This window comes from Rhinolophus hipposideros, assembly GCF_964194185.1.
Source record: "Rhinolophus hipposideros genome assembly, chromosome: 9".
Lineage (NCBI taxonomy): Eukaryota > Metazoa > Chordata > Mammalia > Chiroptera > Rhinolophidae > Rhinolophus > Rhinolophus hipposideros.
The window spans coordinates 2,676,462-2,700,991 of NC_138055.1; the positions used below are offsets into that span (position 1 = coordinate 2,676,462).

Below are 24,530 nucleotides of genomic sequence, written 5' to 3' on the forward strand. Positions count from 1 at the left end.
CTGAGGGATTCCTGGGGACTGGGCCAGGCAGGTGCAAGTGTGCACCCAGATGCTCTCCCTGACCCCTAGGGTGTCCTACAGGCATGACCACAATTCAGCACCCCTACTGTGTGCTCCATGCACATAGTAGGTGCTCAAACATCTGACGAGCCTCATGGAGGCACTAAGAGGCCTCCCGCCCGTACCTAGTGGTTCTGCCCCAGGGTCCAGAGTCCCCCTCTGGAGCAAGGTCACCAAGCTTTTTTCTGTAACAGGCCAGATGGTAAACACCTATGGGTCTGCGGGCCTGGGTGACGAACACAGGGTATTCGTCATAGCTAGTCAACTTGGCTGTTACAGTCCCAAAGCAGCCACAGCACGTGGAAATGAATGGGCATGGTTGCGTGGGACTCAAACTTTATCTGCAAAGTCAGGCAGCGGGCTGGAGGCGGCTACAGTCATAGCTGACCGTGCTCTCCAGGTCCACTGTTCAGCTCACTGCTCACCCCCTCTACAGGGCACTCTGAGGGGTGAGAGTGGCCCCCTTGCTGGACCCCCCACATCCCATCCCGCTGGAAGGGGTCAGCAGGACAGAGCAGGGCAGGTCCACCTCTTCCCACGCAGCCAAGCCTGGGCCAGTGAGGGGCTCTGCAGGTGTCAGCTGGTGAGGGTCAGCGTGCAGCTGCCCACGGCTCCAGGCTGGGGCATGGCTGGCCTCCACCCCCCCCAACCTCTCCTGGGCAGGCAGGGCTCCCGGGGGACGCCCATACAGCTGCACCTGAAGGCCTCGGGGGACCTCAGAGGACCCAGGTCGAGGCCCAACCCAGTGGAAACGGACAAGACCTTGCCCTCCCAGGACTTACCACCACCTCGGACACCTCGGGCACAATGCTCCACTGTATCCTCCAGCCCCTGGCAAACGGAGACAACACACACCAATCTGACCGCGCCGTCTCAGGGCTGACATCACATGCCAGGCCCTGAGCTCCCCCCAGGAAGGAGCGCCCGGAAACGTGCACAGAAGGGGCTGCAGGAGTCCCTGCCATTCACCTCGGAGACCACCAGGGCCCCTCCCTGCTGTGGACTCAGGTCACCCTCCCCAGTCCTCCCCAGGGGGTTTTCCTGCGGGGGACATATTTAAAGCCCCCAAAAGTGACGGTGCAAGAAGTCCTTTGAAACAAGCCAGTGACACAACAGCAGCCATCCTTTGGCTGATGAGTCTTGCACGAGTCTCGTCTGGGCATGGCGGCCCCTCACAGTATTTAAACATTTTGTTTTCTATGAAACACATTTCAAATGAACCAGCCTGAGGAGGCAGAGGAAGGCACCTGGAAAAATGAGTGTGTAAAAGTATGCAACACGGAACGCACGGCTCTCAGGCCCCGTGGGAGGAAGGGTGACTCTGTGAGGGTGACTGTCGGCTCAGATAGCCCCGGCGGCCTGGGAACACAGGGGTTCTCCCCAAGAGTGCTGGCTTCCCAACGGAGCCCCACGGCCTCAAGAGGGTGCTCAGAGAACACAAAGTGGGCAGGCAGCACCCAGAGCTCAGTGTCACACGAATGCCAGCGGCTACTTCCCAGGGCACAGAGCCTTCTCAGCTCCCTCAACGGCCCTGAGCTGTCTTCCCGGAGGTTTGAGGGGAGCCTTCCTGCCAAAACGGAGCCCATCGAAGGAGGACCAGAGTAGCCCTGAGGGCGGCACCCATGGCCACACAGGCGTTTGGGGACTACCCACAGCAGCTGCAGCAAACAGTGTGGGGGTGGGTATCCTCCTCCGGGGGCGTTCGGGAGCCTGTCAGAGGACAACCCCCCAGACGCCAATGCGTGAGGCACAGCCAGCCAGGCATGTGTCACAGGTGTGTGTGGCACAGGGGGACAGCACAGCCACACGCATGACACACCAGCTCACTTACCGGGCTATGAGGTAATTGAGAGACAACCTCAGAATCGCTAGAAATAGGAACATGGGGATGGCCCAGCCATGCCACACGGCGTTCATATAGACCTACAGGTGGGAGAGAGGTGGGGGACGGTGAGGAACGGCACGGCGCACGGGGCCGGCCGCCGGCAGGCCGCACTCCAGAGGCTCAGGGATGCAGGTCCGCCCGTGCCTGGTGGCAGGAACGCCTCCCTGCCGCCCCCTCCCTGACCACCCCGGAAAGCACACCAACATGTGGCGAGAACACTGCTGCGGGACGTCTCTGTGCAGGCCGAGCCCTGCGGCCGGCCCTGGGCCACACACAAGGCCCTCGTCTGATCTCCCACCACCCATCGCCATGCCCACTTCACAGCTGGGGAAACTGAGGCTAAGTGCACTGCATCCCTGGGCTGTCCTGCAAAGCCAGGGTGAGTCCCTTGGGCAACCTCAGGAGGATGCACTCCCCCCACCCCCCGGGAGCACTCACAGTGAAGGCAATGGCAGATGTGTAGACGGAGTACCAGTCAGATAAGGCAGAGAGGTTCTTCACAAAGTTGGTGACAGGCTTGGCGCCACGCTCTGGGGACAGAATGATGGCATGGTCAGGCCAGTGCTCACCTGCCCTCAGGCACACCTGGGGGGTCAGGCTGGCCACACCAGCAGAGAGGTAACCAAAACGGGCAAAGCAGACCGCAAACACACAGGCTCCGGGTACGCCTGACCCCCGGGCCAGCGCTGCCTGGGCTCTCGGCTGCCCCGCAGGGAAATGCCCCCACCCCACAGCTGTGCCAGCACACAGCACGAGGCCTGGGAAGCCTGTTTACATCCCCTGAGCCCTGGCTGCTATCTGGGAAAGCACCACTGTTCCACATGTTCCCTGGAGGGACAGATGGAAGGGGTGGGCCTGGGACATACTTCCAACAGCCTCAAGAGGAAGGCTGGAGTGGGAATTACTGAAAAACGTCTTTCTAGAAAGACGTCCAGTTCAGTGCAAGGTCCCAGAGCCCCTGCTGGCTGGCCCCACCCACAACTATCAGCCAGCACCCCCCTCCCCCCCAGGCTCAGTACTTACTTAGTCGCCTCATGTTTTCAGTTAACCTAAAAGACAGGGAGAGGGAGGTGACTCACCCGCCACTGTGTTCCCCTAGCCCGTGCCTACAGTGCTCTGCTGGCACACTGGGCACACAGGTGACCCTGCATGCAGGAGCCACACGCCGGGATGGGCCTCACTGAACCTCCCTACTCTGGACAGGGTCTTGCCTATGGAAACGTCCCTCATCTCCTGCCCACATTCCCCAGGAACCTGAGCCTTTGAGAGCAGGGGCCTGGCCTGTCTGGCACCCTCGGGACCCAGGGGCCTACAAGATCACCAAAGTTTACCAAGCAGGCGCGTGACTCCACGAGGAAGGCCCGGGCAGTGGGCACTCCGCCCTAAGCCCACCATCGCCACACAGCGTTTGTCACAAAACACAGGCGAGACCACCAAGTGGGGGACGCCGCCACCCTGAAAGCCTGTGCTCGACATGGCAGTCGGGCCAGGGGCTCCTGCAGCCCACTTCACGGCTTCACTGTGACACTGGCCTGGGCCCCCCGAGGGCCCCACCTGCGGGCGCTGAGGGGCTCCTCCGTCTCCACGGTGCTCTCCTCAGGCTGGAACCGGAAGTCCTCCACGTACTCCCCGAACTTCTCAAAGAACCACTTCTGCACGCGGGGGCACAGCCCCTGGCTCCGCCGGTCTGCGGGGACAGGCGCGAGTCTGGGGAGGGCAGGGGCCCAGGGGGCTTGCAGAGGGCAGGGTGGGGCTCGCCACCGGTGGGTGGAGGTCCACACCCACTTGTGAAGGGCTCGGCCTTGGAAAATGGAGCCCTACCTGCTTCTACCACAAGGCGCACACTCAGCCCTTGGAGACCACACAGGGCCTCTGTGTCAACCCAACCCGGGACGCCGGAGGCTGTCTCCAAGCAGGCGCCGTCCAGGCAGCTCTCAGCACACGTGGGTGTGCAACAGCCTCTCTCTTCCTGGGTGCACTGGTCTGCGGGGAAGTGGCTGGGTGGGCTCACTGCCCAGGGCCCTGCGTACCAGCCAGTGGGCATGTATGCGGGGGACTGTGTCCTGATGGGGGCCCCAGTGGGTGAAGTGGCCTCTGCTCACCCACAGCCAAGGCCTTTAGAAAGTCACCCACATCACAGACTCAGAAAACCAGGATGAACCTCGTGGAACGTGAGCACGTGTGTACAGAGCAAAATATGTCCCTTCAGAAGGCAGGTGTCACGCCGCCTGCAGGGGGCGCTGTCCGCCCCCCATTAGGACACGGGGAGCCGGTCACGGCTGCCTGCTCCTTCCCGCACAGATGCCCAGAGTCCACCAGGCACAGAGGGGCTCTCACATGACAGGGTTTTTAGGGTGAGAGGTGGGGTCAACAAGCTAGTCAATGCTCTGACTGCTTCGCTCTCTCAAGAACAGCTGTGGACAGGGGTGACAGAATGGGAGTGCTGTGTTCCCACGAAAACTACTTATGTATGCTGAAATGTAAAATGCATGCAACGTTCACACGCCATGAGATACTCTCTGATGTTTTTCAACCATTAAAAAATGTAAAAACGTTAAAAAACGTAAAAGCAGACTGGGGGCTGTGGTTTGCCGACCCCCAGGTCTCGGTCAGGCCAGCTCTGAGCAGTCAGGTTTCAGGCGGTCCTGAGGCCTTTGCTGCAGGACCGCCCCCCGCACCCACACAGAGCCTGTCCCCACCTCCCCCACCCTGGGGCCACACTTGGTGGGGTCCTTCCTTCTCTCCCTCCACCTCCCACAGAGCCCACCGTTTCATGGAACCACGGCCCTCAGGACGGACTCAGCCGCAGGACCCAGGGCGTTAGGGTCTTGCATGCTACACTCCTGTGACATGACCCACTTCTGTAGGAGGTTCATCACCGCCACGCACTATAGGGTCCTGGGCTCTCCTCTGCTGCTCCCGGCTTGGGTCCTGGGCCACTGGCCCTGGAGCCCAAGGACACAAGGACACAGGAGACTAGGCCCTTCAGGATGTAGCCACCAATCCTGCTCCCCAACCAGCAGGCCTATGGGTCCAGCACCGGGACCCCAGAGGAGGAGAGCATGGAAGGTAAGCAGGGCAGGCCCTGACCTGGCCGAGATCTAGAGGCTGCCCCGGGAGAGGCCTTCCCTCCCAGGCCTGCTTTCCCATCCTTACACTGGGCAGGGCTTAAATCTAAGACCCTTCCGGGGTAACTCTCTGAGCTTCAACGGCACAGGCAGGGGGCTGCCCATGAGTGGTCAGCCTGTAGGATGGGGTCCTGGGGCCGAGGATGAGGGCACCAGGGACCATCTCGATCGAGCCCCTCGAGAGCCAGATGGAAAATCCAGTTTCCCCCCACACCATCTTCGGAAGAATTTTAGAAAGTGCAAAGTGTGGAGTGAGACATAGAATACAGCTCGGGGCAGGAACAAAAGGTACAGAGAAAAGGGTTCTGGGTCCTGACTTGGGGCATGCTGGTACACATGCCAACCATGGCTGCCCCCGCTGCTCACTCATCCCCTTGCCGGGACGACCAGCCACTGGAAACTGGCTGCCAGTGATGACGGCACCACTTCTGTGTGGGGAAGGGCTGAGTAAACACGCGCTGGATGTCTATGCGAAACAGTCACACTTTGTGGAATGACTTGCATTTGCTTTGGCAGTGCACAATTAGAGACGCTAAGCCAGCTCCAGTGGGAGATCTCCAGATATGAGCAGGTGCCCCGGGCAGAACCAGCACCCACCGCCACCACCCAGCCGGCACCCGCTGGGGCCTACCTGCTCCGTTAGTGACCTGGGCCTGGCTTTTCGGAGGCTGCTGTGCTGTCTGCTCCTCAGCTCTTGAAGAGAAGGAGCAAGACTTGTGTTAATTCAAACCAGGTGCGAGCCGGGGCTGTGCAGTTCTGGGGCTCACGGGGGACCGTCCTGCACACAAGTGTTTGCTCCCGCTCGGTGGCTCCCTCAAATGCCGGTTACGACAATAGCCAGGCAACACAGAGCTGCATCGTAACAGGAACACTTTGTTTTTTAATGACCGGATACATACGTGTGTCATAAACATACAACTCTTCTTTCCTATTAATTTTCACACATTTGCTTCTCTATCGTGAAGCTCAGAATAAATAGCTCTACGCTGCTAATTAATCGGCCTGCTAATGCAAAGATATTTAACAACAAACATAATTACCAGGCACCAGTGAAGCCACAGGCTGGGTGGCTCCCTCCCCTGGCCAGCTGCACCCAGCCACTTCTGACCACCCTGCCTCGGCGCCCCCCCCCCCCAAGCTGCCAGATCCAAATACCGACCTCACTGTCAGCCCCAGAGCCTGATGGAGCTGGCCCCCAGCGGCTGGCCTGGCCCCCATCCTCAGGCGGTGCCGTCCCCATGCTCTGACCCGCCCGCCTGCCTCACTCTGCACTGGCCTGGGCTATGGACTCCCCCCACTGTTCCTGTGGTTCCCAGACCTCCCGGTCCAACAGGGACCCCAGGATGTGGGAAAGGCGGTGCCCCAGGCAAACCTCGGTGGGGGCTGGTGGGGTACGGAGGGCGCCTCCAGGACAGAGAGAGGAGGGCCGGAGGCCTCAGTGCCCTCGGCATCAGTGAGCAGGGGTGTGCTTTCTGCTGTTCACAGCGTGATTCACACCAACGTCAGCAGGAGCCACGGCAGTGCGAGGGATCGTAAGCCCAAGTCCTACCCTGGAGCAGGAAGCATGGAGAACCAGCAGGACACATGATGCCTGCGGCCTCACGAAGCAACGGACAGCGGTGGAGCCCGGGGAAAGAAGCCACGGTCAGGAGGAGGGGCCGCTACTGCGGCCAGGCTGCCCAAGTGACCTGTGCCCGCAGCGACTGACTAAATAGGGATTCCTGGGACAGGGCGGGGCCCAGGGCACGTAGGAGGCTCCAGGATCCCCTAAAATGGCCAGGCCCCCTCCAGTCCCTCGAGGCCTCTGGACCAGGACACGCCCTGACCAGGTCTGGGGGTTCCGGAAGAGGCAGCTCACCCAGAAGCACTAAGAAACGGGTGTCTGTGAGGACGTGGCCCTGCCTCAGCCACGGGAAGGCCTGGCAGGCTGCTGGGGGCTTCCTGAGGTGCTGTGCCTGCTGAGGGCTGCTGCACGGTGAGTCTGGCTGTGTGCTCGCTCACACCATCACCTGCTAGAAAGCCACAGGTATTTAGCTATTAATGGCTGCAAGCTGCCTTCAGGGGACGAAGGGCGGAGACTTAGTGCAGCCGTTCCAGGTGGCAGGGAGTTTTCCCTCCTTCTTGTTGCCCCAAATATGGAATACCAGAACTGCCTGCAATGTGCCCTGGACGTGGGAGACACACGGATGGCATGGTGTGCCAGCAGTGGATGGTTTAAAAACGTACAGGAAGACAGGGCTGGCGCTGTGGCAGGGGTTCCGGCCGGCACACTCCAGCAGGCGTCCCACCCACGGCTCCTGGAGAGCAGGTGTGCCCAGGCCTTACAGAGCAAGCGCCACGTGACCTCACTTCACCCGAAAAAAGGTCCCCGCTTTCCTAACAGCTGTGGAGTCCACAAAGTGTTTCTGAACAACCTACGCCCATGCTCCGTGAGCCACCAAACAAGTCTGGAGTGGAATGTACTGCCACTGTTTTTAGGTCTCATTTTCCCTGACCCACCACGCCCCGAGGCCACAGGGCAGACACCGCAGCCCAGCAAGGAGTACACGTTAAGACCCACTCTGCCGCCAACCCCTCCCCAGGCTGGGAACACTAGCTGGTCACCAGGGTCCATTTCGTTCCCACACATGGAGCCCACACCCGGGAGGGGCGGCCCCAACAGGAATACCCAAGGGCGGGGCTGACCACAGGCTGGCCCAAATCAAAAGGGGCACTTTTGTTTCTGCATTGCTCTTGGCCCTATAACCAGAGAAGGCCTTTGCCTCAACAAGTAAGCTTACACTGAGGTGATTTCCTGGGAATTTTCTTAAAAACCAAAATAGAGGTTTGTGTAAACACAACGACCATGTTTTAATTCGGCAGCTCACCTGCCACGTGGGGTGCTTGTGTGTAAGAGTGTGTGTGTACGCGCTTGTGCATGCCTGTGTGAAGGGCTCCCTCCACCCTGGACAGCCACAGACACCCCAGAGGGGCGCCGGGAAGACAAGAAAACTGAAAGTCACTTCCCTGGAACCTGCTTCTCCTTGCACCTCTCCTCCTTCAGGTCTCAGTTTCCAAAGGGTTCCTAACCCTACCCCCACAAAGAGCGGGGGAGTCCCCTGGATGCTCCCTGGGACCCTCAGCTTCCTCAGTCCTGGCATGGATGGTCCTTTCCTGGAACACCCACCCCCCAGCCAGTCCCCAAGCAGACCCATGGGAGACTCTGCTTCCTCAGAACTGACCGAGGAAGGACTGGGCACCCAGGGGCTTTGGTGAAACGATGAGGATTAGACCCCCGAGTGGGAAACAGAGGACGCAAACCCTCTAAAGAGAGCAGGCACCCAGGTGCCACCCAATGCCACCAGAGGAAGCACAGCGTCCAGAGAAAGCCGGACATAAACACACGTACACACCGGACAGAAGCACTGTGAGGTGCCCTGAGAGGCCAGCCCTGGCTGCCCAGTCGCCTGGGGACAGTGGCAGTGCCGGATCTCCCAGCGTCCATCCCAGGTTAGGTGGCTGGCTGTGCCTCTTTGCACAAGCATAATTAAACATAAGCGAATCTCTGAATGTCCATAGGTTTTCACGTAGGAAGGTTCAGCCTCAGGTAAAATACTGCTTGAGGACCATGTACTGCTTTCTGGTCTGGGGAGGAATGCCAGCCTCGCAGCCAAGGTGGGCGGGCAAAGCGGGGTGACCCACGGGGAGCCCGGGAGAATGACCACGCTGACCTGGGGGACAGGATGGTGGCCTTCCTTCAAAACCGCCAGGAGGCACACAGGGGCTGTCCTGAATGCCACAGAGCAGGAGACCAAAGGACATTCCTCCAAAGAGAACCAAATGCCACCAGTTCCTAAGAGCGGAGGCCGCATGGACGAGAGCCAAGCGGAAGCCAGCACCTGGCATGCAGCACCGGGCGCTTGGTCTGCACCAACCACCCCAGGGTGTGGGCTCCTCAGAGTGACCAACACTCAAAAATGACAATGACATTCAAATACAATGACACTCGGCCACCCCATGGAGAAGCCAGTTCTAGTTGGGGTGTCTCAGCAGCAGCAGCAGGCACCCCAAGCTGGAAAGGGCCCTTCACTCAGGCCAGGGAGGGCCTGGGCAAGGGTGCTGGGGGCAGGGGTTGGGGGCAACGGAGAGGAGGGAGACTGGCAGCCCAGCTCCCAGGCCTCGCCTGCCAGGCCATGCCAGCTTAGACCCAGTGCAGAGGGACACAATGCCTTGCGGGGGTTTTATGGGGAACGGAACAGAACAGCTCTTGGAACATGCAAACATCTATCTGGAATGACCCGCTTCTTGATGGCAGCTCTGTGAGGCAGGGGCTGAGCTCACGTGGGCAGAGGTGTGGGGTGCAGGAGGAGGCCATGTGCTCAGGGACAGCTGCACCCTGCAGTGGGACGTCCCTCCAGAGGCTGGGGCAGTACCTGTCGCCCCTAGGAGGAAGGGAGCCTGCTGCAATGAGGGTGACCGTCCGTGGCAGGCAGACCCAGAGGTCGCTGCATGCAGTGTGTGGAGGAAGGGGTGCCCAGAGTCCTGATAGCGGCTCAGGGGCAGGGAAGTATCTGAGTGGGGGAGGACACAGCGAGTGTGGGAAAGCACAAAGGCAGGGTGGGTGGGGCTCAGGGTCCTAGGAAGGTCCTGTGAGGAGCTGGGGGCATCTACTAGCCAAGAGTTGGAACGTGAGGTGGTCCTGGGGGCTCTGCTGACTCCATCTTCGTGCCCCCACCCGGCGAGGCTGCTCCTGGTCAGAACTTGGTGCCCAGGGCTCGGCTGCGACTCTTCCTATGGCATTCCTAGCACGTAATGCTATCTCCCCATTTTCCAAAGGCCCCAAGGCCCAGGAACATGGCACTTTCCTGAGATTACAGCTCACAACTGGCACAAGCAGGACTCAGCCCAAGAAGTGGGGCCAGGCCCCTAATCACCACTTAGCCTTGGACCCTCGAGATGCTCTGGGTCCAGGAGGGGCTGTAGAAAGCCTGGGAAGGGCACCCCCACCCAACAGACGCCCAGCACTCAGGAGCCCCTGCTGGGCACTTGCTATAAAGACAGTCACTGGGTCCTTTACCCCTGAGCCAGGAGGTGACTGGACATGAGATTTCCCAAGACGGGAAGGATGAGGAAGGGAAGGGAACAGACAGTAGGTGAAGGGCAGTCCTGCCCCCTGGAGGAGGACAGAAGCAGGGCCAGCAGGAGCCACCCAGCACTGGGCGTGGAGACTGCGCACTCGCAGGGCTGGCCCACCTCAGGGTTCTAAGCAGCACTGGGGACCTTGGCCCACTGGTAGAGCAGTGCTGACTGGATGATGTTGCCTGGCTTTTATACCTCCTCACCTGGCCTAGATACTTCCCCACCTGGACTTGGACACCTCACACCTCCTCACCTGGCTCTCACATCTCCTCACCTGGCCTAGATACCTCCCCACCTGGCCTGCACACCTCCCCACCTGGCCCTCACATCTCACTTGGTCTCACACCTCACTTGGCCTGGGGCACCTTCCACCTGGCCCTCACACCTCCTCATCTGGCCTAGATACCTCCCCACCTGGCCCTCGCTCCTCCCCGCCTGGCCCTCGCTCCTGCCCGCCGGGCCCTCGCTCCTGCCCGCCGGGCCCTCGCTCCTCCCCGCCGGGCCCTCGCTCCTCCCCGCCGGGCCCTCGCTCCACCCCGCCGGGCCCTCGCTCCACCCCGCCGGGCCCTCGCTCCTCCCCGCCGGGCCCTCGCTCCTCCCCTCCGGGCCCTCGCTCCTCCCCTCCGGGCCCTCGCTCCTCCCCTCCGGGCCCTCGCTCCTCCTCACCTAGCCTTCAGCACTTCCTGGACCTTCTGCTCCAGCTCTATCCGGCGCTGCCGCTCCCGGTCCAGCTCCTGCCGTAGCATCTCCGAGTTGGTTTCTTCTCGCAGCTTCCGGAGCTCCTCCTCTGCGAGGGAGACAAGCACCATGTGACCACAGTGCGGGCCCATCCACCCCTCCGACCGCACAGGTGCTGAGGGAAGGCTTCCGAGCACTTGAAGGTGCGTCTGTGCTGATGGGAGGTGACAATTCTTCTGCTCCTCTCCGGGGGCCCTCCTCACGTGGGACTATTAGTCGGGGCTCCCCTCAAATGGTGGGACAAGATCTGGGGCAAAGCAATCCTAGGTGAGGATTTCTTTACTGAATAAAACCGGTGCACAATAGACACGCCAAAGGCATCTCACCAACCGCACCCTCCACGTGGATGCCCCAGAGGAAAGGGCCCCAGGACATCAGCTGGGAGGGGCGGACACACAGCCCTGCCACCTGGGGTGCTGATGACCTGAGAAGACGAGCGAGCGGAGCGGAGCAGGGTGAAAAGCCTCACTAAGGGCTGGGAGAGATGAGGAACAAGGCTGCGGACTCCTGGGGGAAGAGCCTGGGCAGACAGAAGGAACAGCCTTGCCAAGGCTCCGAGGCAGGAGGGAGTCGCCGATGAGATGGGGGCTTGTACGGAGCCCTGGAAACCAGGAGGAGCTCCTGACATTTGTTCTAGGACTGGTGAGCGCCAATGCTCGTACTTGTCGTTTCACTGCAGTATGTGGTAAACTGAGAGCAATGGCCCCCTAACCGGCCCACGTCCCGATCCCTGGGACTGTGTGACCTCACGTGGACAAAGGGACTTCACAGATGTGATAAAGTTAAGGGTCCTGAAACAGGAGAGTTCCTGATTATCCAAATTATGTACATTCATAAGAGGAGGCGAAAGGGTCAGAGGTCAGAGACGGGAAGAGGCCAAGCTGCTGACTGAAGACGGCGGAAGGGGCAGGAGCCAAGGAACGCAGGTGCCTCTGGGAGCTGGAAAAGTCCAGGACCAACTCTCCCCGAGCCGCCCAAAGGAACACAGCAACTGTGATGGCAGGACAATGCTCGCCAACCTGGGAAGTAGCAGACGGCCATGTAAACGCCATGAAGGCCAAGGGTCAGGGTCACCTGCCCAGGTGGGACCGAGGCTGGTGCACTGGGCAGCAGTGGGTTCCAGGACTCAGCCAAGGGTCATCTAAGTGCTGTTTCTATCCAGAGGTCGGCTCCAAGTGTGGCCTATGGTGACATGGTCCAGGGGATGGGTCACAAGTCACAGGGTTGACAGGCTGAGACTTTACAAATGGAAATTCCCACAGGAAAAGCCACATTTGCTCAAGTCCCAAAAGCATTCCTGGGACCTAGAAACGTGACCAGTTAATTCACCAAAATGGGGGTGAGGACGGCCTGGCTAAGAGCCAGGAGTGCCTCGAGGTCTGACCAGCAGCCTGGGCTGCAGGCGGGACCCCACTGCCTCTCACTCCCGGTCACTGTGACACCCTAGCTGATTGGGTAGGATGGTGAGGTGCTCAGGGCTACCCAGCAGCTCCTCTTTCTGTCCTGGCCACCTCACCAGACCTGGGGACGCAGGGCCAAGCCCAAGACCATGAAATTCAGGCCAAGGTCACACAATAGCCCCAGGCCCGACACAGACCAGCTTCAGAAGTGACTGTGCAAAGGGCAGGGCACCTTGTCGAGACAGCACACAGGTGGGCAGGGAGACGTCAGAGGCCCCCTGCCTGGGCGGGCAGCGGATGCGGGCAGGAGTGGCACCTGGCCCCACCTCCCACCTGCGGAGTTTGTCACTAACCAGTGACAAATTTGAGGACAGAGGCCTTGCAACCCACTGAACGTGGTACCTCCCAAGGGACAGAAGTGGCTCTGTAAAGGGGACGACCAAGGGGTGATCAGAAAGGAGGGGTGGCCTCTGCCTAAGGCCTTGGGGACACTTCCGAATTAGACTGAGAAGCAGGGTCTAGCCCAGGTTAGGCAGTAAGTGAAGAGCAACCTGGGAGGCAGGTGACAGGAACACAAAGAACCCCTGCTCCAGGCTGCAGGAAGCCGGGCCTCGGTTCCCTAACCCTGCCCAAGGGAGCTGCGTCCCCACCCCTCTCATAACCGTGATCCTTTACAGCAGAGGGAGGGGACAGGTGCCAGGGCCAGATGGGCAGGGCCCTCACCTCCACTCTGGGAACCTTCCTGCAAGCACCCGAAAACCATCTACTCTGTCCATCTCAGCTCCCACATGTATTCCTAACTGGTCCCCTGCTCCCCTCACACCCTTCAATGTGGCTCAAAACTGAAGCCTAAGTCAGATCTTGCCACTTAAAACTTGGCAGGGATTCCCACGGGGCTTGTGATAAAATGCACCCATTCAGCGAGCCCTCCCACCAAGGCCACCATGGCAATTACCAGCTTTGTCTCCCTCTGCTCCTCCCTCATCTTTGCTCACTGGGTTCAAGCCATAGGGACCATCCTTTAGGTCTTCAAACGCCCAATCTGATCCTGCCCCAGGACCTCAGCCCTGACCCAGATGTCATCTCCCCTTAGCAACCTCCCTGACACGGCCTCCCAATCTAACGTGGCATTTTGTCATTTTCTCTCACGAGTTTTGCTTTCCTGTCGGGACAACATGGGTCCTTCTCATGGTACTGGGAGGGGATTCCCAGAGGTGACACGGGTCCACAGAGAAGGGCTCAGCAAACACGACCCCGGTGAACACACCACGTTTCTAAGTCCATATTCATCTGAGGGTTCCCTGACTCAGGCCCACACCCCCAGCAGGCCCGAGGGAGGACCCCATCTGCTTCACCATCTGTGACAGACCCAGGACCCAGCCTGGCTCAAGGAGAAGCCAGTAAAGACGCGGTGAACGGACACTGGATGGATGGGGACACACAGGTTCTCACACAGCACGCCGAGTAGCCAGAACAGAGGTGCTGACCACAGGTACGCACGCAGCAGGCTGGCCATGGGAGGACAGACAGCACAACAGCGGTGGGGAGCGGTCCAGTGGAATTCAACCATCAGCCCAAGTGTGGGTGGAGGGTAGCTGCCCGGGTACACAGCCCCTGGCATCTGGATGTGGGCACCCTGCACAGTGGACATGCGCCCCCCACGCAGCAGGCCTCAGCCTCCCCCAGCCTTGTACTGGGGTTCCTGGGGACCTGTCTCAGGCGCTCAAGGGCACTCAGTCCCAACCTGCCATGTCCTTTGCACACATAGCACCTGCTGGGGGATGGCAGGGGTGTTCAGGTGACCGGGGCCCACAGCCCTAACAGGTGACCAGCCTGAGTACCCCAGCCTCTATGGGGACCCACACTAGGCCCAGCTGGGCAGAGAGACCGCTGCTCACACACACCTTCACCAGCAAATATTCACTGGACAAGTGTCATGCGCCAGGATGTCAACGTGGGGACACGGCCATGACAAAGCCACCACACCCCGCCCAGAGCAGGCATGGGGGGTTCCCTGTGCACACATCATGTTGTGAATTGGCCCCATCATGTGAGCCCAGAAGCTGCTCCCTGCTGGACCCCGGGTCCCATGGGAGATGGGTCAGCCCCGGCACAGGGGGCGCCCTGGGGCCCCCTCGTCCTCCAAGAGGACCCGAACCCACTGACAGTGGGACAGCTGGGGCCTCGGCACACGTGGAGCCCCCTGCCCTCTGTGCACCTGCAGAGAGAGACCCATGGCCTCCTCAGGACGCGCTTCTGAGCAGCTGGCCCCTGGGGTGGGGGTGGGGGGCCTGGCACACAGCAGGCACCCCGTGGGGGCTCACTGGACGAGCAATGGAGGAACCTCGCAATGAGTCTCCACAGAGACCTGTCATTCCAGCACGCTGAGTGGACGACACTCCGTAGGTGTGAGAGCAGCTCTGTCCCGAGTGGCCTCTGGCTGGTTAGGCCCGAGGTGCCAGCTCTGCGTGGGCATCTCACAGGGACCAGGCCTGGGTGAGCGCCCAAACAGCCAGTGAGCTTTTCGTCTCACGTGTGTGATTCACGTGGGGACAGTGGCTGCTCTTGTGGGGAAAACAGAGATGAGGGGCTCCAGGTTTTCACAGCCTTGCTCCTGGGAGCTAAGGTCGGGGTGTTCTGGCCAAGGTCACGGTGCTTTCCCGTCTGCTCCTCTGAAGCCCAACACCCACAGCACCCCGATCACCTCTTGGATCGATCACCTCTGTGGATCTTGGCCCCACCTGAAGGTCACAGCAGCCCCGGACGCCTCCCCCATCCCCAGGCAGGGGCACTGCTGCCCTTCCAGCGCCGTAATAGGAAACCACATTTTCCTGCACACAGCCACCCCCGAACTCCCCTGTTCACGTCACTAACCTGTGAAAGGTCAAGGCGCAGCCAGGTTCCACCACGTGACAACCACCAGCCAGGCCGGACGTGCACACAGCTGCACACACAGATCCCTTCCCAAGACCCGTGGGATGCACTGCCTGCTTTTGAGTGTGGTAAGACACGCTCCCAGTGGGAGGGGGTCTCAGGCCACCCTGAGTCATGTCCTTGTCACGTGAGCCTCTGCACCTTCACCCCTACATGTGCCCCTCCTCCCCAGGCCCCCTGTTGGGTCAGGCACTCAGCAGAGCCGAGCCAAACATGCGCCCCACAGCCCTCAGGCAGCAAATCTGACTGTCCTGGTTCCCAGCCAAGCCCCGAGCACACTTCCCACCTTTTCCAAGTGCCTCCTTTCCTCGCAGCTAATCGATTAAACCAACTGGCATGGCAACCACAGGTCCTTTCTCCCTGAGCCTGAAGTAACGGTTAGAGCGAAGGGCGGTGGACGTTACGGGCACACTCCCTCCCATTGGTGACATATTTAGGTCAACTGCAGCACGCAGAACACAGCCATCTCTGCACAGCACGGCGGCGCTGCACATCTCCACCATCAATTTCTCCTCTCTGAGGAAGAAAAGAAACAGGAGCCAATTTCCTGCCAAGTGGAAAGTGCTGAGCTGGTCATTCCAAAGGTGGCCTCATCTCGCCCAGCCTCCGACCGGGACCGGTGGTGTCCGGGAGCTGTCAGGGCCCGTGACGCCAGCTTCCGACCTCCAGGCTCCAGCAGGCCTGAGCAGTCACACAGCCTGCTTCCCACAGAGCCCTGGGGCCCTGGTCTCAGCACAGGGCCACCTATATCCTCAGCTGCTGCCTACGCCACAATGGCCGGCCAGGCAGAGCAGAGCCCACCCCCAGCTGGACCACCGGGGAGGGGGCGGAGAAGGTCTCCTGCAGGGTGGGCTTGACGTCACGCCACACACAGGGCCAGGTGACGAAGTCCCTCAAATCGTCCCCATAGCCATTTCCTGGTGCTGCTGTAAAAAATGACCACAAACAGTGGCTTCAAGCAGCACAAATGTATTCTCTTAGCTTCAGAGGTCAGAGTCTGAAATGGGACTCAGGGATAAAAGTCAAGGAGTGGCAGGACTGGCTCCCAGGAAGCGCGTTTCCCTGCCTTTCCCAGGTTCCACAGGCACCTGCATTCCGTGCCCGGGTACCCCCAGCCAGAGATGACATCACTCCAACCTCTGAGTCCACCACATCTCCTCTTGACTCTGCCCCCCCCCCACGAGGACCCTTGTGATGACAATGCCTGCCCGCCCCCCGCCAAGGACAATCTGCCTGTCTCTGTTCTTAACTCAATCACATCTGCCCTTTTGCCCTGCAAGGTGACATATTCACGCGTTCTGGTGATTAGGATGTGGAAACTTTTGGGGGGCTAGGATTCTGCCCACCACACTCCCCCCCGAGACGAGAGTCTGGGTCCCGGGAGCTCCAATGGACCCAGGAGGAAGGGATGACGTCCTCCTCCCACCTGGTCCAAGAATCCACGGGTCAAATGGCCCTCAGTGGTGTGTGGCCTCAGCCAGCCCCCTAGTCCCATCTCTCTCCTTCCCACCTGGAGCCATACCCCAAACGCACCTGAGGCAGGATTCTCACGATGCCCCCTAATGGCATCCTGACCAGAGAGCCCTCACCACCGTCAGCTCTTGTAGAGGAAAGTACCCACGCAGAAGACACTGCCACAAGACTGTGACCTTCCTCAGTGCCCCCTGATGGCAGCACTCTCGGCTCCTCTCCCGGGCTCCTCGGCACCTCCCCTTGGAGCACCCTGTGCCCGGCCTGCCCCTCGCAGGTGGGCCAAGACGCACGTTAATTCACCTCTGCGGTGGCTAAGTCACAGGCAGGGCCCCCACACCCTGCATATCAGACCACGAGGTCGCGCCCCCCAGGTCACAGCCCCCCAGGGCAAGAAGAGCTGCTGCACTTGAGGCCCTGGGGCTGGCCAGGGTCACGGGGCGCAGTGCCTGATGACTCACTGCTTTTCCAGGTCTGCTGTTGGCCACGGCGGGCTCAAAGTTCTGCGGCATCTGCCGACCTGACACGACAGTGGGGCCAGCGGGGAATGTGTGTGTGTGTGTGTGTGCGCGTGTGTGTGCATGCGTGCGCAATGAAGCCTGCGGAGGCTGGCGAGCCAAAATGCCTGCCCAAGGAATGAATCAGCACCCCAAAACCGTGTAGAACCCGAGAGCACATCGGGAGAGAAGTCTGGACCGTAATTCATGAATTACCGCTCAACAGGACACCCGTGTAAGCAAAGAGAGCCACTAGGTTTGTGGCACTAAAGGGAAACCAGGGACAGCAGCTCCCCAGGGGGCCTGGCCTGCACCGACCACCTCCCATGAGAGCAGTCAGAAGGCAGAATGTGATGGGGACATGGGGGAGCCCAGAGAACCCACAGACTTTCTAAAGCTTTGTTTCCTCCTCCAAACCTCCCCTTCTTGCAGCCCCAGGTCCAAACAAGCCAGGTCATGCCCTGGTGGGAGCTTTCAGAGGCCCTAACGAGGAAACGACGTCCGGCCATGCTTGCAGCCCCATTTCTTTAGGGAGACTGAGCGCTGGCCACTGCTTTCAAAGGGACGGGCATAGTGAGGGAAAGACGTGGAGCCTGAAAACAGGAAACCAGCGCCATGCAGAGCACTTCACACAATGCTCCCCACAAGGGGCTGCCAGCCCTCCCACTTGGTCCAGCTGTCAGGCCTCCCCAGTCTGGGAGGAGAAGGGCAGGTCAGAAAGCTGACTGGGGACTCCGGACCCAGCCTTAGCCCACGGCCACCCTGACTCAGAGGGAGACAGAGAAGACAGCACACAGCCCAGCCCACCACCCAGCCTCCAGGGAACTCGCTGGGAGGAAGGAACTCAGCTTCAAGGCTATTTTTAAACCCATAAAAGTAGAACTCTCAAGCAGGAGTCCTCTTGGCACACAATTCCACAGGCCCAGCCACAGCCAAAAATAAAAATCAAGTGACGATCCTTAAATAAACTCCTTCCCACCGGCCAGGAGTGCAAACACCCGGACCCTGGCCAGGTGGGAGGCCTGCACACCTCCTCCTCAACTCAGGGCAACTCCCCTGGCCTCCAGCCTCCCAGCCTGATTGGCCCCTCCCATCGTCACCGCAGATCTTTCCAGGAAGCAGAGCCACGCCCTCTTCCCAGGGACCAGAGGTCAGGTCCTGAGCCACGTGGGTGGCGCACACCTTCACTTTCAGCACCAGGGAAGCAGCGCCCACAGCAACGGTCTGCTCCCGTCACCCCTCCACGGAGGGGGAAACAGCCCTCGACAGGCAACGACTCGCTTTTGTTGTAAACTTAAGTCTTATCACTTCCCTGACATTCGCCTACTGCTCTGTTATTTGCTGTTACGTAGAGGCAACATTTACGGAACAATGAACAAGTATCAACAACCGTATTGAACGATCAGTAAGCAAGAAGTAGCAATGTGTTCAGCATTTTATGCTCTAACACGAAAGGCTGCTGCTGAGAGGCTGGCATCGCTGTGTTTCGGGCACATTTCAGGAAACTGCTTGGGGGGGTAGGGTGAGCAAGCATGGATCACAATATTTCCCTTGTAAAATAATAAAAAATAGGATCCCAGGCAGTGTTTCACCCAGAACAGCTGATTTTCAGGAACTGGTGACCCTTTCAGCAGAGATGGTGCGTGGCACCTCACCACCCAGACCTTGGCTTTGGGGCCCTGGGCCCAGGACTGGACCAGGAAGTGCGTGTGCAGTCAGCCCCCCACCCCACACCCTCTCTTTTCGGCCAAGCACTTCGCATCCAGCAGCAGAGCCCTCTGGGCCCCAGGCTTGTCCACAGCAATGAGCTATTTGCTAAATACCTGCTCCCTGCTCAGCACTGGGCGCGGGGCAGTGAAGGACGCCTGCTCCCTCACCAAGGGGAGACCAGGTCTTGAGTCACTGAGTGGGTACGCCCACGGGGAAGCAAAGGTGGCATATACAGAACATGTGCTTAGGGTCCAAATACCAGAAAGGACGAGAGCAAGGAGGGGGCATCCGGAGAACCGGAGCTCTGGGAGGTACCCAGCGAGGTCTTGTAAGATATAGACAGAGGTGTGCCCAGGAGAGGGGACAAGTCTATCTGTGCACCTGGCCACCCATCCATCCACTCACCCACTCCACTCATCTATCCACCTATCCATCCAGCCACCTATCCATCTACTCACCTACTCATTCACTCATTGATTGATTCATTCATTCATCCATCCACCCATCTATCCACTCACCCATCCATCCAATCACCCATCCATCATCTATCCATCCATCCACCCATCTATCCATCTACTCACCTACTCATCCATCCGTCCATCCATCCACCTACCTATCCATCCATCCATCCACCCATCTATCCATCTACTCACCTACTCATCCATCCGTCCATCCATCCACCTACCTATCCATCCACTCACCCACCCATTGATCCATCCACCCACCCATCACCCATATGTGCACTGAGCACCCCATAGCAGCGAGGCCCTGGGTCCAAGCTGTGGGACTTCATCGACAAGGCAGCAGCTACCTCCACTCCTTCTCTCCGGAGTCCAGCTCAGTATAGGAAATGAAATGCAGAGGAAGGGTACCTTACGGAGCTGGAATGTCAGGACACTCCCCACGTGCCACTAGACAGCCTATCTCTGCCAGCCTGGACTCATCCATGCAGACGAGGGTTTCAACAGGAGGGCGCCAACCCAGGAGGTGGCAGAGGATGGGAAAGGCATGCTGGCCTGGCAGCTTCTCTGCCCACTGCACATGGGAGCTCAAGGGTGCCACCTGGAAGTGGGGACCACACCCCCTTTCTCACAGCTCAAGGAGCTTGTGAGGTGTCCAGAGGGGCAGGACGCAGAGCAGTGACGAGAGAGCCACAGAACTTTGCATTGTTCCTGACCTAAAGGCCCCCATGCAAATCGATTGTCATCTTCCAACGCAGCCGTCAGATGACAACACTGGACCCTGACAGAGCCGTGAAAACAACACAAACAGGTAGGCGTGTGTAAGCTCCCTCTCTGACTTCACCCCTCATCCCAAGACCCCCGGACTCCTGGGCCCCCAGGAGCAGCAGTGGGGAGGCCCAGTGAAGGCAGGACCCAGGGGTCTCCCCACTGAAGGGCGAGCTGCAGGGCAGGGGAGGTGCTAGGCTGGGCGCTGAGCTGAGGGTGCCCCGTGGGGTCAGGGGCCTCCGTGCTCCAAGGTCTGTCCTGGACAACAGGGAGTCGGGGCCAAACAGGCACAGGGAATGCTAAAAGAGTAGGTTCTCGCAGGCAACGGGAGTGATCTAGAAAAACGAGATTCTGGCCAGCTCAGCGGGTCAGACAAGTAATTTTCTTACGGGCCAATGTCAGTTTTTCCTGGATAAATTCTGTATGATATGGACATTCAGTCTCATCTCTGGGACCTGTCTTCGTCTCTGCTTGTTCCCTTCCTGTCTGCCTGGGTCACCCATCTGCCATCCTCACCAAAGGGCAGGAACGGCTTAATAAGCACATGGCCACGGGGGCAGAGCCATCCAGGCTTGGGCACGGAGCTTATCCTCTCAGGTGAACATCACTGAAGAGCAGTTTTAAAACAACGAGACCCCCCGGAAGGACATCTGCAGGCCCAGGGTGGTGCACGGGGCAGGCCCCACAGTATCTGACCAACCAACCCCACACCTAACACGTACCCAGCGGGCCTGGATCGGCTGCCTCGCCTCTTTTGACAAGTCCAACCGTGGGCAGCTCCCATGACCTTCCTGTTTGCAGAAGACATCGTTGGTGAGAAAGCTCTCCCTGACCCTGAACCAAGCAGACAGGCAGACTGGCCCCACACCTTCCTTCGCTCCAGGGCCCTCTGTTAGGTCTCGGCATCCAGAGGGAGGACCTTCGGCCGCAGGAGGCACCTGGCCACCCTCCTGCTCGCCGCCCTGACCAGCTTCTCCAAGAAGCCCTCCCAAAGGATAACAGCGGCCACACTGACCCACCACAGGTCAGAGCAGGAGGGAGCTTCTGGGAGCATTGAGGGCTCAGGAGCAAAGAGCACCCTCTCCCCGAGTCACAGTCTCCAGGAACTCCACAGCCACCTGCCCGTCTGCGCCCATCGTAAACCCACATATCTGGCAATGGGCAGCTGTCGGTGGCCCAGAGATGATGGAGACCCTGCCCCTGAGGGCTCAAGACCCCAGGTGTGGCATCCTAGGGGAGCACCCTCCAGCTCATTCAGAGAGGACTCCACAGGCCCTCGCATCAACACAGGAAGAAGAAACAGCTTGGCAACACAGATCCCGCACATGGGGAATGGAGCGTCAAGCTTCGCCTAGCCACCAGGAAGCCCTGAGGCCCCCACGCCAGCATTTCCCTCAAAGATCCGAATTCCACAGCAAGCGCTTTGGGGCAGAGCCTGTGTGTGTTCTCGGTGCGGAGAATTCCCTTCCAAGCCTGCACCCAGCAGGCGACCGATATGCGTACACCGCTGCACAGAAACTACGGGCTAGCTTGGCTTTGGGCCCGAAGGTAGGGGCAATCGAAATGCATTTCGGGCTACACAGAAATGCACGACGCCTTTCATTTACCTAGGGGCTTCTTTAACAAATTGAGGCGCCTGCCGCGCGTCCCGAGCCCGTGCATTTCCATTTCACATTCTTCATCCTGTGTCGTTTTCTCACAGGATCATCTGTTCCCTTCAATATTTAATAACTGAAGAACGCCGCTGTACATTTGGCTATTTCCTCCTCTCCGTGAGGAATGACAGTCTGCTTTCTGAGAGAAAGTACTCCAGATAATTGAATGGAATTTGAACACCGACCAGAAGGCATTTTATAGATGGGGGAGCTAAGGCCATCACACTGGTGGCTGAGTCGAGAACTAGAAGCCTCATCCCAACTTCAGACCACAGCACCTTCCTCGCCCCATGTCAGCTCTCCCTCCTGCAGACCAGGAGGGCAGGGGGTGGCCCTCCCCGGCACACGGGTGCAGGTTTAGTAGCAAGCACAACATCTCTGTGGGTCCTTTCGTACACAACATGCTGCCCAGGTACTGAGACAGAAGAGGGTGGAGGGACAGGGTTTCCTGTACAAACTCCAAGTGTGCCCGGGCTTTTCTGCCATTCGTTCTCCTGCTCACTGCGCTCCTACTACATTCCCAGTGTCGCCTAGGTGTGCAGGGTCTAGAAACCAGGTGCGGGCAGGCTGGCAGGAACCGGAAGTGGTGTTGCGGGCGTGGTGGGGACCAGGAACCGTGTCCCCAGCCAGAGGCGATTGAGCCCCCGTGGACAGGGGACAGGCCACATCCACACGGCAGACACAGACACAAGGGGACACAGAATGGTAACAGCTCTAAGTACCTCTTTGGAGAGATCTCCAGGACACAGGTAAGTAAGAAGAAGGTGAGAACGTGCTATCACTTAGCTAAGGGGGAAGGTGAGACAAAGACACATTATTTGCTGCCATAAAGAAGTCAACGGAAGGATAAACTGTAAAAGACAACTGGTTCCCTACAGAGGAAGAAAAGGAATGGGGCGGGGAAGAAAGGGAAACCCGATTTCTCTGCATACACCTGGACTTTGGGAGCAGGTAAACAGTGTTAGGTAACTACAAAAATAAACGCAACTTTCAAAAGAACGCGTAATGGGACAACATGCGCTCTCGCACCTCCTGACAGGATGCAGTCAGCACACATGTGACAGCATCACACATGTGACAGTCCTGACCGTATCTCCTGAGGGAGCAGCAGACAAAGCCACACTGAGGTCCACTGTGCAAAGTAACTGCCCCGCACTCTTCAGCACTTTACTCAGGAAACACAGGGAGAGGGCAGATTGCTGCTTCAGGTTACAGGAGACTAGAAAGGCATGACACGCAAATGTTCCATGTCCCAGGACTCTCTTTGGCCATAAAGGACATCACAGGAACAAATAGAGAAGTCAGAATAAGATCTTAGATTAGATAATGGCATGATGTAAATGTTAGTTTCCTGATTTTGATAACTGTAGAGTGTTTACATAAGTGTTTGCTTTCAGGAAAAACACACAGTACACAGAGCTGAAGGGACATCATGTCTGCAAATGACCATGAAACTGTACAGAAAATAAAACACACGGATGGAAGGAAGGAAGGATGGGTGGATAGATGGATGGGATAGAAAGAGAGAGACACAAATAAAAGTCGTAAAACGTTAACCTCTGGGGAATAATCTGGCTAAGAAGTACACAGGAATTCTTTTTGTACTCATAACTTTCCTGTAAGTCTGAAATTGTGTCAAATAAAAAGTTAAAAGGGAAAAAAACCCAAGCTCTAAATATCTAAAGCAAAAAAAAAAAAAAAAAAAAAAAAACACAAAAAAACCCCACAAATAAACCCATTTGATTTTGAGGGAAAAACTCCTTCAGGCGACTTTAAAGTAATTTAACTGTACATCCCTAGGGGGACAGGACACTCCCTGGGGACAAAGAATGGGAAATAAACACAATCTGTGTGGCACTGGTGTGTTATTGAGACTGTGGGGTGTGTTTCTGTGGGATAAAACAGGTTAGTTGCTGGTGTCACTCACCAGAACGAGCATTTTTTGGTGTGCAAGAGTCAGAAAAGGCAGAGGAGGTTAAGTGAAGTCCTCACGGTGTGAAAGCAGGGACACTTGCACACCCGCGTGCACAGCAGTATTGTTCACAATCAGCCAAAAGTGGAAGCAGCCCCGTGTCCCCTGAAGGACAAACACCCACACAGCGGGTATCGCTGAGCCTTCAACAGGAAGGCCGTTCTGACACCTGGCGCAGCGTGGACAAACCTGGAGGCCATCATGCTCAGTGAGACACGCCGGTCACAAGACACACACTGTGTGACTCCACTCCCACGAGCTGTCACATTCATAGAGATGGAAAGAATGGTGGGTGCCAAGGGAATGGGAGTTGTGGTTTAATGGGGACAGAGTTTCAGTTTCACAAGATGAAACGAGTCCTAGAGATGGTGGTGGTGACGGTCACGCACTGTGGTGATGGTCACACACTGTGAAATGCACCTAAACCCCCTGAACTGTGCACTTAAAAATGATCAGATCGTAAATTTTACGTATGTGTGTGTTTTACCACAATGTTTCTTAAAGAAGAAACCCTGGGTGTAAATTTGAATTATCAGAATGAGCTCATGAAGCCCTCGCTCAGCCACTGACAAGGAACAGAAACAGCAACCAGCAGCGAGCCTAGAATCCTGTTGGTCTCTGAACACCACTTTCCACCACAAGGAACCAGGAGGGCATCTCGCTGACCTGACCTGCAGGGAGACAGTAGCCCTGGCGATGAAGACACATCTGCGAGGTTGAAATCCACTGTCTCA

General features: G+C 58.4%; 1 protein-coding gene across 1 annotated transcript in view; it reads right to left on the reverse strand.

The window, feature by feature from the left end:
- GRAMD4 (GRAM domain containing 4) overlaps positions 1–24,530 on the reverse strand; it is a 41,965-nt gene that overhangs the window by 9,681 nt on the left and 7,754 nt on the right. The window contains exons 3-9 of the mRNA XM_081060675.1: positions 10,858–10,978; positions 5,705–5,766; positions 3,500–3,632; positions 2,969–2,994; positions 2,384–2,475; positions 1,892–1,983; positions 843–891 (exon numbers count right to left, since the gene is read on the reverse strand). Coding sequence (XP_080916801.1) covers positions 843–891; positions 1,892–1,983; positions 2,384–2,475; positions 2,969–2,994; positions 3,500–3,632; positions 5,705–5,766; positions 10,858–10,978 — 575 coding nt within the window. The remainder of the gene's footprint in view (positions 1–842; positions 892–1,891; positions 1,984–2,383; positions 2,476–2,968; positions 2,995–3,499; positions 3,633–5,704; positions 5,767–10,857; positions 10,979–24,530) is intronic.